This window comes from Hippoglossus stenolepis, chromosome 11 (assembly GCF_022539355.2).
Source record: "Hippoglossus stenolepis isolate QCI-W04-F060 chromosome 11, HSTE1.2, whole genome shotgun sequence".
Classification (NCBI taxonomy): Eukaryota; Metazoa; Chordata; class Actinopteri; order Pleuronectiformes; family Pleuronectidae; genus Hippoglossus; species Hippoglossus stenolepis.
Window position 1 is genome coordinate 20738085 of NC_061493.1, and position 18730 is coordinate 20756814.

The 18730-nt window shown below is 39.9% G+C and overlaps 2 protein-coding genes, 1 non-coding gene and 1 pseudogene across 3 annotated transcripts; all 4 read right to left on the reverse strand.

Moving 5' to 3' along the window:
* Window positions 1-619: 619 nt before the first annotated feature.
* On the reverse strand, window positions 620-7610 carry rabggtb (Rab geranylgeranyltransferase subunit beta). The gene is made up of 9 exons (XM_035169973.2): window positions 7509-7610; window positions 7038-7145; window positions 5262-5459; window positions 5031-5136; window positions 4802-4854; window positions 4605-4715; window positions 4156-4281; window positions 3441-3590; window positions 620-2650 (listed from the first exon to the last, which is right to left on the reverse strand). The coding sequence occupies exons 1-9, from the start codon at window positions 7509-7511 to the stop codon at window positions 2510-2512; spliced, it is 996 nt and encodes a 331-aa protein (XP_035025864.1). The 5' UTR covers window positions 7512-7610; the 3' UTR covers window positions 620-2509.
* Window positions 7611-8424: 814 nt separating this feature from the next.
* Window positions 8425-16378, reverse strand: acadm (acyl-CoA dehydrogenase medium chain). The gene is made up of 13 exons (XM_035169971.2): window positions 16351-16378; window positions 16034-16236; window positions 14584-14683; window positions 13946-14043; window positions 13410-13479; window positions 13143-13243; window positions 12391-12471; window positions 11987-12117; window positions 11398-11506; window positions 10816-10956; window positions 9903-9998; window positions 9425-9673; window positions 8425-9344 (listed from the first exon to the last, which is right to left on the reverse strand). Exons 1-13 carry the CDS (start codon window positions 16376-16378, stop codon window positions 9273-9275), a joined length of 1479 nt encoding a protein of 492 aa, XP_035025862.2. The 3' UTR covers window positions 8425-9272.
* Window positions 16379-17729: 1351 nt separating this feature from the next.
* Window positions 17730-18614, reverse strand: LOC118117394 (annotated as a pseudogene).
* LOC118118499 lies at window positions 18583-18651 on the reverse strand. Its single transcript, XR_004697968.1, has one exon. It is a non-coding gene; the product is annotated as a small nucleolar RNA SNORD38 (small nucleolar RNA).
* Window positions 18652-18730: the final 79 nt, after the last annotated feature.

Here is an 18730-nt window from a genome sequence, read left to right on the forward strand (position 1 = left end):
TTAGTCCTTCCTTCTCTTCAGACCACAAACTGTTTAAATAACAAAAAGATATGTAAAATACAGAGAATATTAAATAAATAAATCATGAATTGATTAGATTTAAATCAATATGCCTTAAATTCAGTAGTTCCAGCTTCATACTCGTCATCTTGACTTGAACGACTTGTGAGAGACATTTTATTCATTACATTTGACTATTAATGACGTTTAAAATACATAATAATCAATTAAGTCATTGGGAAAATAATTTACAGACATTAGAAGTGACTGTTTCCTACAGAACAGTGTTAAATAATAAAAAAAATACATATGAGGCTAGTACTTTCCATTTATCACTATTTTGCTTTCAATCCCATAAACACTCATCTTCACTATGATCAGTTTTTTTGCTTTTAAATGAAGGTGAATGAATTTTAAAGGGTAACGCTGCCCTCTAGTGCTGGTTCGCCTGTTCTTTGAAATGTTTAAAGCCACAAACCTTGAATTATTGTGAAAAGAAAAGCAACTTTGAACAAAAACATGTCAATAAATACACAAAAATATAAAATAAAATAGGTTTAGTTAGTGTTTGTCAAACGCTCTTTAACCTCTTACTGCAAAAAAAACAAACAGAATCCGGTTGTAGAGGAAATCAAACCTTTATTGCCAAACAAGGAGAAAAATAACTTACATTAATATTCACATATGTGGATGTGCAGGAGTCGGAGCTGCAGAAGCACGAAGACGAGACCTGGTTCAACAAGATGTTCAGGACACACTTGTGGTTTTTTTTAGTTGTTTTTAAAAAATCATTTTTTTAATGATTTCTGCATAGCAACGACAACACAATAATATTTATCAGTTACGTCAATACGCGTTTCAAAAATTGTTTATAACACTTTAGATGTATGATTGTTAGTAATAAACACAACATGTATAACTTCTCCTATGAAGACATTTTATGTTATTACACCTGTGTTTAACCGTGTTGTCATTTATTATCCTGTAAACCTCCACTGATTGGTGTTAATGTATAAACCCACAACCTCATAATGTGATTAAATCATTACTTAAATGTTTACACAAGGCTTAGAAATGTTAAATAGGGGAACTGAAGCTTTAATATCGGATTAATTTCCTGTCCGTAACAACAGAGACGTCCGAGTGCAAATTAACAAGTTTAACAAAGCTAATAAATGTTAAATATTTCAAAAGCCATTTTCACAGAATCTGTTTAGTTTGATCTGAACATAAGACTGGAAATCCTCTACACACAGAGTGAAGACAGACGCAACCTTCTGCCCACAGCGGCAGCACAACCCTGCACTGATCAACATGGATTTAAATAAGCTGAGCCTGTGGATAAGACATTAAACGAACCGATGATGAGACACCATCATGTGTTCCACCTCCTCCTGTCTCCTTCCTCCAACGCTTTCCTAAATAACAATCTCTCTGTTCTGTAGAGTTTCTTTTTTTAAATCACAGTGACATAAACAGAACTGTTTTTATTTGCAACGTGTCCCGTTGTGTATTTCCAGCCGTGATTATCTCCGCCATGACAGGATGACAGATCAAAATCTACTGAGCCGGTTTCCATGAGATTCTGTGGTGTGGCGACTGACTCAAGGAAGAATCCATTAAAATTTGGGGCACATTGTTGATTTGACTGCTCTACAATAAGGATAAGAAAGTTAATAGTTCGCCCAGGTTGTTTAATTAGGAACAGGTTGTCCTGGGGAAAAGAGATGATGACGCCTTTAATCCAAAACACAACAGAAAACCTAACTTGAACCTTTCAGCTGAACTCGTCTGATCTGTCCCGCTCATGATCCGTCAACTCCCTCAAGGTTAAATGTGCAAAACTGTCCAGTAAAACTGAATCTACCTCAGTCCAAGCAGAACAAAAAGAGGAAGGAGAAGCAGCGTCTCTTCTTCTGGTCAGATAAAAAATAATGACAGTAAGAACCTCCTTGGTTTGCTGAAAAGGTGACGAGAGCAAGAAAGAGGCTGAAACATTCCCACCACTGTTTCCTGGGCCACAGATAAGTTTTCATTCAAACTGACATAATGAGCAAAAGTTAAGGAATGTTGTTTTAATGAGTTCTGGGCCTTTTCATAACAAAAGGTTACATCTCTGTCTAAGACCATTTCTCAAATTCATCCTTTTCTTGCAGCGAACCCGAGAACCCCGACATGAATAGATAACGAGCGGTTGAGGGTTTAAAGACAGAAAAGCTCCGAGACTTTCACACCTTTTCCTTAGTGAGCGGAGTCAGAAGCCTGCGTGTGAAATGTGTCTGTGGACTAAAACTAGGATGTGTGGTGGTCCTCTCTCTGCTCCTGACATCCAGCAGTGGTGGTGGCTGTGCTCAGCAGGGCAGTGTGTGTGTGTGTGTGTGTGTGTGTGTGTGTGTGTGTGTGTGTGTGTGTGTGTGTGTGTGTGTGTGTGTGTGTGTGTGTGTGTGTGTGTGTGTGTGTGTGTGTGTGTGTGTGTGTGTGTGTGTGTCTGTGATGCTGGGAAGCTGTGCTAGCTCAGGAGGTCAGGCTGCAGGCCGACTCTCTGCAGCACGTCCTCGGGCATACACAGCACTGGATTCACCGGCTTTATCTGCTCGTCTCCGAGGAGGGAGAGACCTGCGACTCCGAACAAAGTGTGGAAAGGATCCACCTGCAGAGAGGACGACGCTTGATGAGAAGAAAGGACGACGTCTGTGGCCGTTATTACAAAATGTAAGAAAAGATTGTGACACAAATTTGCAGGATGCAAAAACTAGATGATGTGCATCATGGATCCAGAAAGAAGAGATTTAATTTAAGCGATTTCTTATTAAGAGATGACAAAAAAGAAAAGATTTGATATGAAATCTGGTACTAAAGAGCTTCCTAGTTTCATATTCTTAAATGTGAATGTGAGCTGTTCTATGAGAGTAAACTGAATACAGGTTTTGGATGGTTGGTCTGATGAAAAATAATTTACATTTTGACTATTTTCTGTAATTTAGGAGAAGTTTACATGTTCTCCCCGTGTCTATCCAGGTTCTACAAGATCTGGTTATTTGGAGACTTGAAATAATCTATAGATGAAGTTTGAGTTTAATTTTCATTATTAAAAACTAAAAACACTAATTCTAAAGAACAGTATGTTACAAAATATTGAAAACGGATCAAACACATCCAGTCCTGAGGAAGTTCCCTGTGTAACTTCTGTCAGAGAACTTTCAACTCGCGCCTCTCCACTGGAAAAAAGTCTCCAGTATATGAGACAGATGGACAGAGGATAGCATCTGTGTGACGGGTGAGGAATAATAAAGAGGACATGGGGAGGATGAGTAATACTCGATGGACGGTGGAGGTGACTACAGATGAAACAGGAGACAGGATTCTGAGAGACGACAGGTTGAACGTATTTCCTCTTTTCCATTGCAGCACATGGACTGAAGTTGTGTCTGGCAGCTCACCATGTCTCCTGGTCTATCAGCAAACCCCCCCGTCTCCTCGTCCTGGCAGGCCAGGATAAACGCTCGCAGCTTGGCCTTGTCGATCCAGTGAATCCTGCCGATGATCTTCAGTGATGCCAGCACCCACCATGAGTAGCACACGTCAGGAAGCTGAGTGGGACAGTTGTAATGGTAGAAATATGTTTTACAGTGGTTGGGTGTAATAACTGAAACTTAATTAGAAAGTTTGTCGTGTTTGACGACTTTAAAGTCAAATATACACAACAATTACCACCTACAGTACATAACCTGCATTGTATTGTGAACATTAAGCCTCGTTGAGAATAACTGGTGCTGATAAATACACATTAATGAGAGATTAAGTTCTATCGGTTGCAAAAATCAACAAGGAAAAACCAAAGTGTAGAAAATCTGATCATTAAAGTTTGAAATGTGAAGTGATGATTCTCTTGTGTGTCTTTCCTTCTACGCCTTTAATTTAAGAAATGCATCATGTGTTTTCTTTGACGTGCTACATGTTTTCTATTTATAACCGTGAACGATGGTGAAAGGAAAATACTTGTCCTATTTCAAAATACTTAATTTCCCCTGTGACCACATGCTTGCAAAATGAATTCCCAACACTCGAGACGCATCAAAGCAGCCGAACGTAATCAGGAACCTGAACGCTGCTGTTTCAGTAAACATTAGGCACCGACATCTGTGCAGCACAGACCTTCTCAGGTCGTCCGTTAAGGCCTCCGGACTTCAGCTGCCTCTCGCAGAGCCACCAGCCCAGCAGGTCGGCGTTCACCTGGTGCAGCTGCCCGGTGAGCGACAGGAAGCCGGTGCAGCAGTAAATCTGACAGACACAAGGAACAAGAACAGACATTTGATTTGACAATGATTTTTACATATGACACCACTCAAGAGGAGTGGAAATGTAAAACCAGCCACGTTCCAGAGTGAGAACATTTCCACCTGTTACTGTCGGTGATTTACTCTTAGTGGAGTCAGACTCCAACGAGACCAAGCTGCAGCCTCATATTTGTGAATAATAACTCATAAAACTGACACTAAGGGGAAGCAGCAGCATTCCCTTGTTAGTTAGAACTTGTTCCTTGTGTTTAAAACGAGCTGAGACAGTAAATCTCTCACTGTCCTGTCTCACACTGCATGACTCACCTGACCAGCGTGAGACTCTGAACCAGGTCTGCAGCCAAAACCTCCATCAAAGTTCATACAGGTTAAGACGAACTCAACGGCTTTGTCCACGTTTATTTTGTCCATCTTGCCCTGAGAAAGAACAGAGGAGCGTTATTGTGTTAAAGTGTTGTTGTTGTATTGTGTATGCACCTAATGATAAAACGTAATTTACATACCAGTAATGCCAGTGTAGCAACGGCACAGAAGGAAAACCTTGTGTCGATTTCTCCTGTTAAGACAAAGAACTTTTATTATACTAAAAACTTTTATACTATTGTATTAAAAGCAAACTTTTATAGATACATGGTAACTGATGTACTATCTTTACTGATATGGACTATAATATTTCTTAAAGCAACTTTTAAGTTACATGAGATCACCAAAGTCAGACTAAACCCTGCTCACCCCATTTGTCTCCTGCAAATGAGCCGTCTTCCTGCTGCAGCCCTTTCACATATTCCACCACTTTGTCCACATCGATCGCGTCCACGTTATCGTATAGAGACAAGATCTGAGGTCATCAAAGCAAAAAGCAAAATCAAAAACCAGAAAAGACAAAACACAAGGGATCAACCAGGTGATATTATAAACCTGATGCTAACAGACAAAATCTGTTCAAGTGATCATTTGAATCACCTGGACGGCGCTGAGTGTGTAGAGCAGGTGGGGGTCGTGTCCGATGCTGGCGCTGATGCCTCCGCACTCGTGCTGACAGGACTTGATGAAGTCTGTGATCTCCTCCTGGTTCATGCGGGGCAGCTGACCCATCAGGTCCATCACCGTCAGACCCCAGTAGATACCGCTCATCCTCAGGTACTCCGACAGCGTGTACTCCTTGATGAGGGACATGACAGTAAATTAAATAGTTTCAGGTTTTAAGCCAAAACAAGACATCATCTGAAGAACTGAAGCTGTTGTCATGTGCTGTTTTTCCATTTTCTGACATTTTAGAGACTAAATGGTTAATAAAGCTGCCCTGCTTGGGAGTATTTATCAAGATGTGCCACTGCACTAGGACTTGTTTTCTGTCTTTGTCGAAATTACATTACCTTGTGTTTCTTTTACAAATCATCTTGAGGCGTTTCCCTCATGTTTACTTTGAGTTGCCTTCTTAGTTTACAGTTTTATTTGTCATATGCAGTTAAAACAGGATCAACAGAACAATGAAAGATGTTGGACGAGAAGAAACCGCTCAGCTCAGCAGTGCAATAGTTCAATTCAAATAAAAGCAGGGTAGAAAGAGCTTCCTCTAAAAAACACAACACAGAACTAAAACTATATACATTCAAAGGTGCAGTGTGACATTCGTTGCAAATGAAGTAACTACTTTAACTGTATGGAGTGTGTGTAAATAGTTATTGCACATGTGTGTGTAGTTATTGCACGTGTATGTACAGTTATTGCACGTATGTGTGTATAGTTATTGCACGTGTGTGTATAGTTATTGAACATGTGTGTGTATAGTTATTGCACGTGTGTATAGTTACTGTCCATGTGTATGTATAGTTATTGCACATGTGTATGTATAGTTATTGCACATGTGTATGTATAGTTATTGCACATGTGTGTATAGTTACTGCACATGTGTATGTACAGTTATTGCACATGTGTGTGTATAGTTATTGCACATGTGTATGTAGTTATTGCACATATGTGTGTATAGTTATTGAACATGTGTGTGTATAGTTACTGCACATGTATGTATAGTTATTGAACATGTGTATGTATAGTTATTGCACGTGTGTGTATAGTTATTGCACGTGTGTGTACAGTTATTGCACATGTGTGTGTGTATAGTTACTGCACATGTGTATGTACAGTTATTGCACATGTATATGTACAGTTATTGCACATGTGTGTATAGTTACTGCACATGTGTATGTACAGTTATTGCACATGTGTGTATAGTTACTGCACATGTGTATGTACAGTTATTGCACATGTGTGTGTATAGATATTGCACATGTGTGTATAGTTACTGCACATGTGTATGTACAGTTATTGCACATGTGTGTGTATAGATATTGCACGTGTGTGTATAGTTACTGCACATGTGTATGTACAGTTATTGCACATGTGTATGTACAGTTATTGCACATGTGTATGTACAGTTATTGCACATGTATATGTACAGTTATTGCACATGTGTGTGTATAGATATTGCACGTGTGTGTATAGTTACTGCACATGTGTATGTACAGTTATTGCACATGTGTGTGTATAGTTATTGCACATGTGTGTGTATCAGTTGTTTAACATTTTTCCAAATAAACAGGCAGGAATCCAGATGTTAGTTGTCAGTGATGAGTTGACTGTGAGTTTAGGAACCTGATTTCCAACCAAACTCGGACCCTGACAACTGTCCAGATGTTGAGCAGTGTCCATGTTTACGCAGCTGGGACCAACACTCACATAGTCGTCCTTCTTGGCGCCGTAGGCAGCGATGTAGTCCGCGTGCTTGTCCAGCATCAGGGAGCTGGGAGCGTCCGGCTTCACGACGACATCCTTCACTTGGGTTCCCTGACGTGACAGAAACACGCGACAACAATGACAACAACACACAAACTCCGACTGGCGTCATCACAACAGGACAAACTGCTGAAGCACGCGCTGCCACTGGAGAAACGAGCTCCTGCTTTAATCTCTAATGTGTGTGAAGGCTGCTTGTTGACAGCTTCAAGCTAACTGGGGGCTACATGCTAACAGCAATGCTAGTAACAGCTCAGCCTCTTTGCTAACAGCTAGCACAGATTAGCAGCTCAATTTGGACATGACGGACACAACGTTTCACTCCGCGTCCGCCATAAAGTCTCTTTGATAATAATTAACTGCAGGATAAGTTAGTATAAGTGAAATAAAGACGTAAACACAGGAGCTGCCTACCATCCTCACGCTGCTAGCATTATCCACTTCTTGTGTTTAACAGCGGCTGCAGATCAGGAAATGATGCGAAGTACTGCCCCCTTCTGTTTGGAGGGTGAACATACAGCTAGCTATCATAGGGGAGGCGGTGAAAATATAAAATCTGCTAATTTATTTTCTCTGGTCAAACTAGAGACACATTTATTCATGTTTTAATATAACGTTACAGCCTTTGAAATAAACCACAAGGTCATATAAAGGTAAGTTAAGATAGAATTTAATTAGATTAGACTAAACAAGATAAGATCTGTGTTATAGCAGCAAAGACGACACTCAGAAAAAGACATCAGTAGGTAGTTTCAAGTGGTTAGGTAATCATTAGATGTTATTTATTAAATTTGGATAAGAGGAAGTAAATATAGAAATGAGGCCTACATCAAAGCATGGACTAATAAAGTAAATGTTCTTGCAAGAAGTAGGAGTTGATTTTTATTTATTGGTACAGATTTTTATTTCCGTTATTGTTTCACAAAAAAATAACAAACGTCACAAAATCATTATCACTTCTGGACTGAATGGAGCTATAGCTGGCAAACTTTTTTAAAAAATTAGTAATTTAATAACTGGATGATTCACAGGCTGAAAATCTTCAGTTCAAATCTTCAAATCCTTGTTATGATTGTTGCCAAAAAGTGATGCTACAGTGACAAACCCATTCACAGTTAAATATTACACACTTAGTACATCTGCAGATGGTTACGTGTAAAGCTGGAGCATCTAAATATTTAATATTGGACGCTGCTGAAATGTAGAATTGCAACTGTTGAGGATTCATTAGAAAAACATTTTCAGAAAACATGCTGTTTTACATAAAATCCCAAGACACACATTCCTATGTCTCTAACAGTTTCTGATGACAAATAGATCTGCAAAGAACAAGATTGAATTGGTTTTTATTGCATGAAAAATGTGCACTGCATCCACTACGTTAGATTTCCTTCACAGACGCAGAATGACAGAAACACACAAGACACTTGATGGGATGACAGACACATAATAGAGAAATGAACGTGACGTTATCTCTGATTTTACTGCCCGTCTGAATGGAGGAGATATGTTACATGAATAAATCTTAACTGTACTAGTGATGCATTAGTGTGACCAACTGAACCTGCACCTACACCCCCGCAATGAGACAATCTCACCTCACAAAAAAAAAAAAAACAGTTGGCAGCTTCATCAACTTATTAAGTCAACTATGTCGAAGTTTATCATCAGCAACTCGTCCTCAAACAACTATAAATGATTGTATAGATTAACAATGATGGTCAAGTGACTGTGTACCGGTCTAATGCGAAATAAATACAGTATGTTTTCTGTAAAAAACACCATATTCACTTTGTTCTTGGCTGCCATTATTTACAATCTACAGAGGAGTTTTCCAACAGTTTCCATAATGTTATATATTTACATGTGATCATCTGAACGCAGGCACCTGGTAACCTGGACATGATGGTGTGGTATTCCATGACTTGATAAGTTGATGAGGATCACCCGACATCTCAATAAAACCATTAACTAAAAGGTTGTTCAAACGGCCGTCTCTACCGATACAGTCTGGATGAGGCTGAAGAAGCAAGGCAGGATGAAATAGTATTAAGGCAAACAACATTTTGCTCTGCATCCGGAGTTTAAGCGAGCAGATCTACTTCCAGGAACACGTGTTCGTATAGAAAAGTTACGACAAAAAAAAACATTCGAATGAGGACGTCAGGCGTGCAGAGTTCATTTCTTATATCTTCCCAGATGTTCTCTGGAAATAATGAGTCTTTGGATTTGAGCCGTTCCCTCGTAGATCTAAAAAGAAAGAAGAGAAATTAAAAAGGAGAGTTTTGCCAATTAACATCTGCCAACAGCGATTATGAACCATCACCCACCTGGTAGATCTTAGCGTCTCTCATCAGCTTCTCCACCGGGTATTCGCTGTTGAACCCGTTGCCTCCAAACACCTGAACAGCATCACTGGCCACCTGATTGGCGATGTCTCCGGCGAAGGCCTTGGCGATGGAAGCGTAGTAGGTGTTTCTGCGGCCCTGGTCCACTTCCCAGGCTGAGCGCTGGTACGCCATGCGGGCCAGCTCCACCTTCATCGCCATCTCAGCCAGAAGGAACGCCACGGCCTGGTGCTGCAAGACGGGAGCAGACAGAAAGCTCATCTTTGGACTTTTAACACTATAGTCACCTAATATTTAGTGGGCATGATAGCTACAGTAAAGACATAAAGGTCACAACTAATAAGCTGTTTTAAAACAGCATTCTGGAGTCACTCAAAACGAGGTGTATCTGCTCATGAAGGTCTGTGGTGTGGTTTTCTGCAGATGACTCATAAAAACATGAAGATCTGTGTGAACAAACCTCAGCGATCACTTTGCCGAAGGTCTTCCTCTCCAGAGCGTAGTTAGTGGCTTCATCCAGAGCCCTCTGTGCCAGGCCTGTTGCTCCTGCTGCCACCTGCCATGCAATTCAGATTGATTAGTCCCAAAACAGGGGAAATCGCCAGATTACAGCAACAAAAGGGAAAGTAGAAATAAGAAATAACAGTAAAAAGAAAAGAATAAGTAAATGTACATTATAAACATATAGAAATATAAAAAAAATTGTGTTAATTAGTAAACATTCATAGGCACGAATCTTCTGTCACTAAGAAGTAATCAAACTTGAGAATTTCATTTGCAAAAATTATGATGATGGTGATGAAAAGAGTTGGTGTTATTAGTCTGTATATAAGGAACATTGTTTTTCTTTAAATCTAAATATCTTTATAGAAAAGTACTTTATATTTTATTTCCACAAAAATCTTAATGTTGCTATTTCTGCTGCAAATTATGCTGTATATTAAAAGATGATCATCATGATTCCCAAGATCAATGTTTGTCTGTTGCTTTATTTGTTAGCAGGATTATGAATAAGATTATTAACAACTAAACAGATTTCTACAAAACATGACGGAAGGATGGGTCGTGGGCAAAGAAAGAACCTATTAAGTTTTGTTTCCTGTATTTTCTTCACTTTCTGTAACTTTGTGAATAATTCATGGATCATGATGAAAACAATCAGACATATTCTGGGGACAGACAGAGATGAGTGTGTGTAATTTGGTGCAGCTTGATTTTAATGGGGCTGTTTGGCTTTGGCAGCGGTATGTGCTCTACGGAGTCATTCTACTGAGGAAGAGAAAAGCTCTTACACCCAACCTGTTGGCAGAGTTTCTCTGCGATACCATTAAGAAGAGGAGGATCCTCATCACTGCTACAGATCAAAGACTTACTGGAGGCCTCGTGTTGTCAAAAGCTCCCATGGCGATTTTGAAGCCAGCTCCCTCTCCGACCAGGACGTTCTCCTTTGGTATCCTGACGTCCTCAAAGGTGATGCCTCTGGTGTCAGAACATCTCTGGCCCATGTTCATCTCCTACAAACACCACACACCTTTTTGTTTAGTATGTTTTCTGTGAGCGTAAATGACTGATACATTTTCCTATATATGCTCTTCAAAACCTACAAAACAACACCTGTATCATGTGTCCAGTGTGGAACTACGGGGGTTTTGCTCTACGCAGGTTTAACAAGTTTATCTGGATCGATTCTCTGAGGTAAGAACATTTCCTCAGTTCCTGATGATATCTGAGAGCAAATGTTAACTGATGACTAAATGAATCCGCTTCATAGAACAAGCCCCAGGAAAACTCCATTTACACGTACTGACTTCACTTTCATGTAAATATGTATATGCAGCACTGTTCAAAACCATATTGTCTGTCGTCGTCTACTCGATCTGTACATTCTCTTGCTAAACTAAATTTCACAATGATTTAAACCGTAATACGATACCAGATCATGTGGCTCATCTCACCTTCCTTCCAATCTGAACTCCTGGAGTGTCAGCATCTAAGATGAAGCCAGTGAAGGCCTTGCCGGCTGGACATTTAGGGTCTGGGTTAGTACGAGCCAGGAGGAAGTACCTGGGGAAATAAAAGATGGAGCCATGGTTAAATAACCTTCAGAGTAACACACAGATGCTTTTTGGTTTGTTATCTTTGGGGACATATACACAGTTGTGTGAAAGTGTTAGGGCACCTCTAGTCTTTGCAGAAAACCAACACTAAAACAACCTTTTCTTCAAATGTTGGTGCACTCTTATTTTATATTTTCATGAACATTAAAAACTTTAAAAAATAAGTGTGACCTGTGGAAGAATATAGGCAAATGCTTAACCAGTGCTCCCAGTTTCTATCAATGCCACCATTCTATAACATCAGGTTTATCTACAAACCAACCTGTGGTGAGATCATTGCCAGATGTTAAGTTCAATTAAGCAACATCACAATCTACATCTAGGTTTTTTTAGAGGGCCGTTGTATTATACTGTATTTGTTTATTCAAACTGCCAAGTGACTGTATATTCTTAGAATATTTCAATGGCAATATAAGTGATTACATACCAGTTAGCTTTCCCACCGTTTGTGATCCACATCTTCTGCCCGTTAACAACATACTCATCGCCCGTCTTCACAGCTCGCGTCTTGATGGCGGACACGTCGGAGCCTGCCCCCGGCTCAGTGACGCAGTACGCCTGCAGAGAACAAACCACACAGGAGCTCAGCACTGTCTGATCTGATGGAAGACAGAGTCCTACCTCTTCGCTGGAGTCACGACACAACAGCAAAATAGCACTATAACATGTGAGGGTTTATAGTTCTCCAAACACAAGAAGCTGTTTGTTAATGTCATTGTAGAACGGGTGTTAAAAACAAACTTGCCCACAGCAGAACAGTTGCAGCCCTCCTGGATACAGAAACTACAATAAAAGAAAATATATAATGATGTTCTAAAATTAAATACTTACACACATAAGAGGCTCCTCAGCCATCCTGCCCAGGTATTTACTCTTCTGTGCTTCATTGCCAGCAATAATAACAGGCATTTGCTGTGTGGGAGAAAGAAGATGTTATTGAATCACCTAAATTATGTTGGTCCCCAGTGTGGTCAAATGTGTTTCTTTTACGTGTGTGGTCTTTTTATAAATTTTAATAATCTATGCTTTTTTTATTTGTACTTCTTGCTGAGCTGGTATGTAAACAATACTCTTTATTGTTGTGCAATAAAAAGGGAATACATTCAATGTAATGCATTATACCTAATGTATATAAAAAGCCACTATATAAACTCAACAAGTAAAAAACAAAACACTGGAGTTTGATAGGAAAAGGAATTGAGTCTGTCCCTCGTTCATCCTGACCTCTGTCATCTTCCCTCTTCGTGCTCATTGATTTCCTGTCCGTCCGGTACCGTGAAAAGATAGTGGAGGAGACTGCTCTCTGATAGGTTTACAGCTATTTACCATTATTCAGGAAAAGTGGCTGATGAGGCTGCAGATAATCAGCTTTTTCTTTGGCTTGTCCATAGATATTTGCATCTGGCTAAAGTGTGTTCTGTGGCTAAGACGTACCCATATTGAGCAGGACCCACATTAAAACAGGTATCGCTGCTCTGAGAGCTTGTTAAAAAGACATTTTGATGACTCATGGTCTTTGTCTTTTTTAGCTGCAAAATGTTTGGGGGCAATGATGTTATAAATTGTAGTAAAACTCAACTTACTCCCAGAGAGTTTGCCTCGATAGCGGTCTGCACTCCTGTGCAGCCGTAAGCCAACTCCTCTGTGATGAGGCAGCTGTCGAAGATCGACAAGCCCATTCCACCTGACCACAGAGAGACAGAACACAGCAGGATGTCTCACTGTGTTTTCAAACAGACGTTTACCTGAAATAAAACAACTCCACTGACATGATTAAACAAATTAACAAACTTGAAGAGGTGTTATATCACCAGGTTTGTACATATTTGTTGAGCAAGAGAACAACATACCATAGTCCTGAGGAATGTGACTGTTCATGAGACCAAGCTCCCATGCTTTCTTGATGATGGGGAAAGGATACTGAAAAATGACACAACATGTAGGAGTTGCAGTTTATTCACATTGTGATAAATGACAAGACACCATTGATCCCCGGGAGGAAGTTAACACGATACAGCAGCACAGAGGTGGGAGGTAAAATAAACTAGAAGAAATATATTAATGAAATTAATAGAAACTAAAACAAAAAAGATGAATATGCAGCATACAGTATACCTTACATTATACAGTGTATGTGACCTGTGCAGATCTTTGTGCTAGGGCTGCAACTAATGAATATTTTATTCATTCAATTACCCAATTATTAATTAAGTAATGATTGTGGCTTTAATTTGTGCAACTTTTGAAGTATGTACTCTGCATGTATATTTTGTAGACTTTTCCATAACAACCTGCGGCTCTTAAGCATTACAGCAAATACAAAACACCCAGTAACAAAACAACAGGAAACACATTCACTGCAGCCGAACCCTTAGGATGTACTTACTTCACCGCTCTTGTCATAAGCAGCTGCGGCGGGGACGATCTCTTCACGTGCAAACCTCCTCGCCAGCTGCTGGAACTCCTTCTGCTGATCTGTCATCTCTGTGAGCCAAAGAGGAACAAGAAGATCAAAAGTGAGCAGCTTCAACGCACTTAGAAGAATGTTCTTAAAGTCCCTGATCAGTCATAGTCTTCCAGAGGATCATACTGTAACTTTGACCGTGTCTTTGGGTACATCTTCATTTTACAGTCAAAACCATCCAATATCAAAAACGTGTTGCACCAAGGTGCTGCCCCATCATGTCACTCTGACATTGAGCTAATATTAATTAACTTCATTATTATTGTGTCTGTATTAAATCATAGTAACTGTGAGAAAACTGTGCAACAAAAAAGCAAAGTTCTTATACAGGTACATATACAATGGAGCCATCTGTCCTAGTTGGACAGGTCCACACTGTTGAATCCTGCTGCATCAGTGGCATAAAGAAATCTATAAGGTTTTTACTGTCCCCTACCGGCAGGCAGTGACTATTTCAGTGTAGATAAGTACACGTGAGCATTGTTTATAAGACATTTTTGATAAATGTGAGTTTACAGTTGGGTTTACAATGAAGTAAAGGTTCAACAGCCTACACCTACCAAATGAGAACCCGAGGGATGGGGAAGGTGCTGTAGAACTGGCTGCAGAAGCACCGGAGCTCTGCAGCCGGATCCCGGACCGCACGCCGGCTCTGAGTACCTGTGAGTGTGTGGAGGGAGACATGAGCAATACATAGTTTAGGACATGTCCACTCTTTTAGTTATTTTAGTAACAAGCTCGTCAATAATTAGTTAGCCCTACTTTCAGCCTCTAATGTATAACCAATACATTTGTGAAACATAGCCAAGCAACTGTTTTCTTTAAACACTCAGCGTTCCACATACTTATTCTGTTGCATGATAAAAGATTTTAACACATTTCTCATGCTGGAGCTGTATTTCCTGTTCAGCAACCAGGACATGACAAACAATATGTTCTATTGTTATCCTTTCTGTAAAGCGGCTTTGGGCACCTTGAAAGGTGCAACACAGAGACGTTCACAATCAAATAAATAGTCACAAAAATCCTGAAAAACATCAGACAACAAAGATTAAAAACCACCATGGGGAAAGCAAGACGTAAGTTGTAGGACAGGTCATTTAAAAAAGGTGCAGAACACCTGAAACCAGTTCCACCAACACTGGTGGGAGTGTTGGGGAAATCTAAGGTGATGTAGATACTGGGATGTGAACTGCAGTGACTTGTTTTAAATGAGAAGAGATGTGAAGTGTTTCATCAGCAGAGCTTTAGAAATGACGCATGTGTTTAGACACATATTAACCTGTTATACATTTGGTTTGGTTTACATTATTACTTTGTTAGCTGCACCTAATTCCCACGGCTTTACACCTCACACTAAACCAATAGGGTTTTACAGTCTGTTCATCTTACAGCTCAGGGGCCTGATGAGATGTTACAATACTCAATACTTATGTTCAGGCATTAAAATAAACAATTGTACACTTTGTTATATGCTGGTGAATGTGTTGTGTTGTACAGTAAAAGAATCCCACTGTCCCTCTGCTTCCTGTTCAAAAGACACTGCTTGGTTTTCACACTCAACAGGTTCAACTAATCCCAAAGAACTGGGAGACCAAACCAAAGCCCTGGTCCCAGGAGGATAAACCAGGTCTGGGGTGGATGGACCCATTTGGGCCACATCAGCCCCACCAGTCCACCCAGTAGAGTTCAACCAGGACTGAATCAAACTTAAGACCATAACTAGCTAATTAATAACAGAAACAACAAAAACAATGATCCATGAGGCTGCAGTTTCTTCCTTAAAAAGGCCCTGAAGCAGATTTTAAATCATCCACCTCCACAAGAAAACACAACATTAGCTTGGTAGCTAAGTAACGTTAGCTTGTTAGTTAGTATGTAGCATCGTTTACTATGAAGGTGAACGCAGGTCACAGACACAGACAGCTGCAGTATCACCGACCACATCTATACAAACACCTTCACATGCAGTAAATAACACTGTACATCATTTAATACGGAGTCACATACCTTGTTGAACAGCATCGCTTCAACACGTCGGGTGCTCAGGAGCAGAAGTGACGGATCTCCGTGTCCTGCAGCCACATGAAGCTCCGCTCGGCCAATCACAGCAGCGGGATGGGACCACGTGACAGGTCCGTGGTGTACGTGATATGACTTTTGCCCCACTTCAGTTATCCAAGGTCCTGACGGAGTTACATGAGAGTTTACAGCTCAGTGACAGATCCCAGCACAAAACTCCACTGGGTCATCTGTGGTTACAGAGACCACACCTTTAATATTTATGTATAAATTCATGTGTAAATGTAAATTAAGTTGCTTTTTACATGGGATGATCAGGGACTTCACTGACATTACACTCAATCAACAATGGAAAATGTTCCTGTGTGTGTTCAGATTGATTTCTATATTGTTATCAATTCAATTATTTTCTTAACTATCAATATTGACATTTGTCTAAAAATGAGATAAAGACATTTGGTCCAGTAAATACTCAAACAGTTAACATTGTTAAATGACTAATCACTGACTTTTTCAAGGGTCATTTCAATTATTCATAAAGCATAGACAAATTCCCATCTGAAAGTGGTGCCCAGGTTTTTGGGGGATTCTCGATGGTTTACATCATTTGGGTGACCTTTGAGTTTCAACTTTCTGCTGCTTCTATTTAAGATTTTTTTCTGTAATACATTTGACAACTTAGATTAAAATGATACAACCAGTTTATAAATTACGACCCACTGCATCACTAAAGTAGGTACACAATGTGCTAGAGAGGTACTTGTTTACAGTAGCCAAGGACTCTGGAAGTACAGGGTGTTGAGGGTATGTAGTACTCTCTACTGACCAGGGGCTGTAACTGCATGGCAAAAATAACACCAAAAAACCCTTACAATTTCACTTGAAAGAATAACAGTAGGTGTAACAGTTTTTTCCATTTCATTTGAGAAAATTCTGTATATTTTCTGTGTACCCAATGTGAAGCACCAGTGTTAAATGGGATTGTAAATGTTACGAACCTAGGTCTGATCAACCTGTGGTGGGCCTGCCTTAGAAAAGGGTGTGTTAACATTAACTGGTTGTAGGCATTAAGTGGTTAAGGGTTATTTTCCATCTTGTCCTATGTTCTCAAAGGAGACAGTGTTTGGTTTAAAAAAGGCACAGAGGTAATAATGTCTGAACTACTGAGCAGGACAAGCCAGTCAGATTCACCTTTAGTCTCAAGTACACCCGTTATCGTTGATTACAAGGGCAAAACACTAGATGACGCTAAGGTGCACAACTGAGGTTATGTCTCTAACATCCACTGGTGGCCACCAACACCTGCTAACATACTGGTAGTTGGTAACCTAACTTGTGCAGAAGACCTTCAAAATCTGTATTCTAATATGAGTCAGATATCTTTAAGAAATTACCCTACAGCCAAGTCTGCTGTGTTGTAGTAAAATGCTCTAAAACTGGTATGAACTGTAGGCCATTCAAATTAATACCAATCATTAATGTTGCATGTGATGTTAAATTCTCTCTGCATGCCAGAATTCTTTGAAAAACGTTGAAGACCCCTGTTTTAGTCTATATTTTACACCCAGCCTCTGAAATGAATCAGACGTCCACACAGACCTTGACACATTGGTGACCGCACAGTCACAACTCAGTAAGAGTTTCAACAACAACTAAATAAAAGTAAAGCGCTGACAGCAGACAGTTTGGTGGAAAGAATTTATTGACGAATCAAAGAGCTGTACATCTATTTGCCTTTCTTGGCCTTGATCTTCCTCAAGTAGAACTCCAGCTCTTTGCCTTCCAGGAGGTAACTGTCCGCCCTACCGCACTGGCCGGGTCTGGAGGCGATGCAGGCTGCAGGAGAGAGAGAAAGACCGTCAGTGATGGATAAAGTACTTTCAACAGGCAGGTAACTGTACTCTAGACTGATGATGATTTCATCTTCTATCAAACAGGTTTTCAAGTGGAAGTTTTCCAGTACACTTTCTCCTACTCATAGCTATGTACTTATCTAGAGGCACCACAAAGTGCAAGTACAGATATTTAATTAAAGTTAGATTTATCCCAAATACGATTTGTTGGATGTCACATCCCTAAAATAATATATTCTCAATTAAAATATGTATCTTAAACATTCCCTTAAGGTAATATAAAAAAAAACAGTTATTGTGCCCTGTGCCAAATACAGAAATAAATTAGCACATGACTTGTAAAATTAGGTACAACTTCCATTCAAGATAAAAACAGGACACATCAACCAATGGGTGGCTTTCAGAAACAGGAACATTCAGGGCAACACGTATGTTTGACTCACCGAGCAGCTTTCCTTGCTGGAACTGCTCCTCCAAGAGGGGGCTGATCTTGCAGCCTTTTTACGCTCGTCGTATTTCTTCTGAGTCCTTTTTGACCTCTTCCTACTCAGGGGTCTACAGGAGAAGAGGATATGAATTAGATGGACGTGAAATACCTGCAAAGTTTACACTAATGTTGGTATCAAGTGCTGGGGGATAATGTGTATTCAAATCTGTTTCAGGTTGTCATTGTAGCACCAGGTCTTTCTCAGAGTCACTATTATCATCACTTTCATTCAGTAGCAGAACTGGACAAAGTTATCTTCATGGAAAGACGTGTGAGCAGAACGTATCAAGTAAAATTTCAATTTCCACGAAGACTTATTATTCTAGTTTAAGCTCATTGGCACAG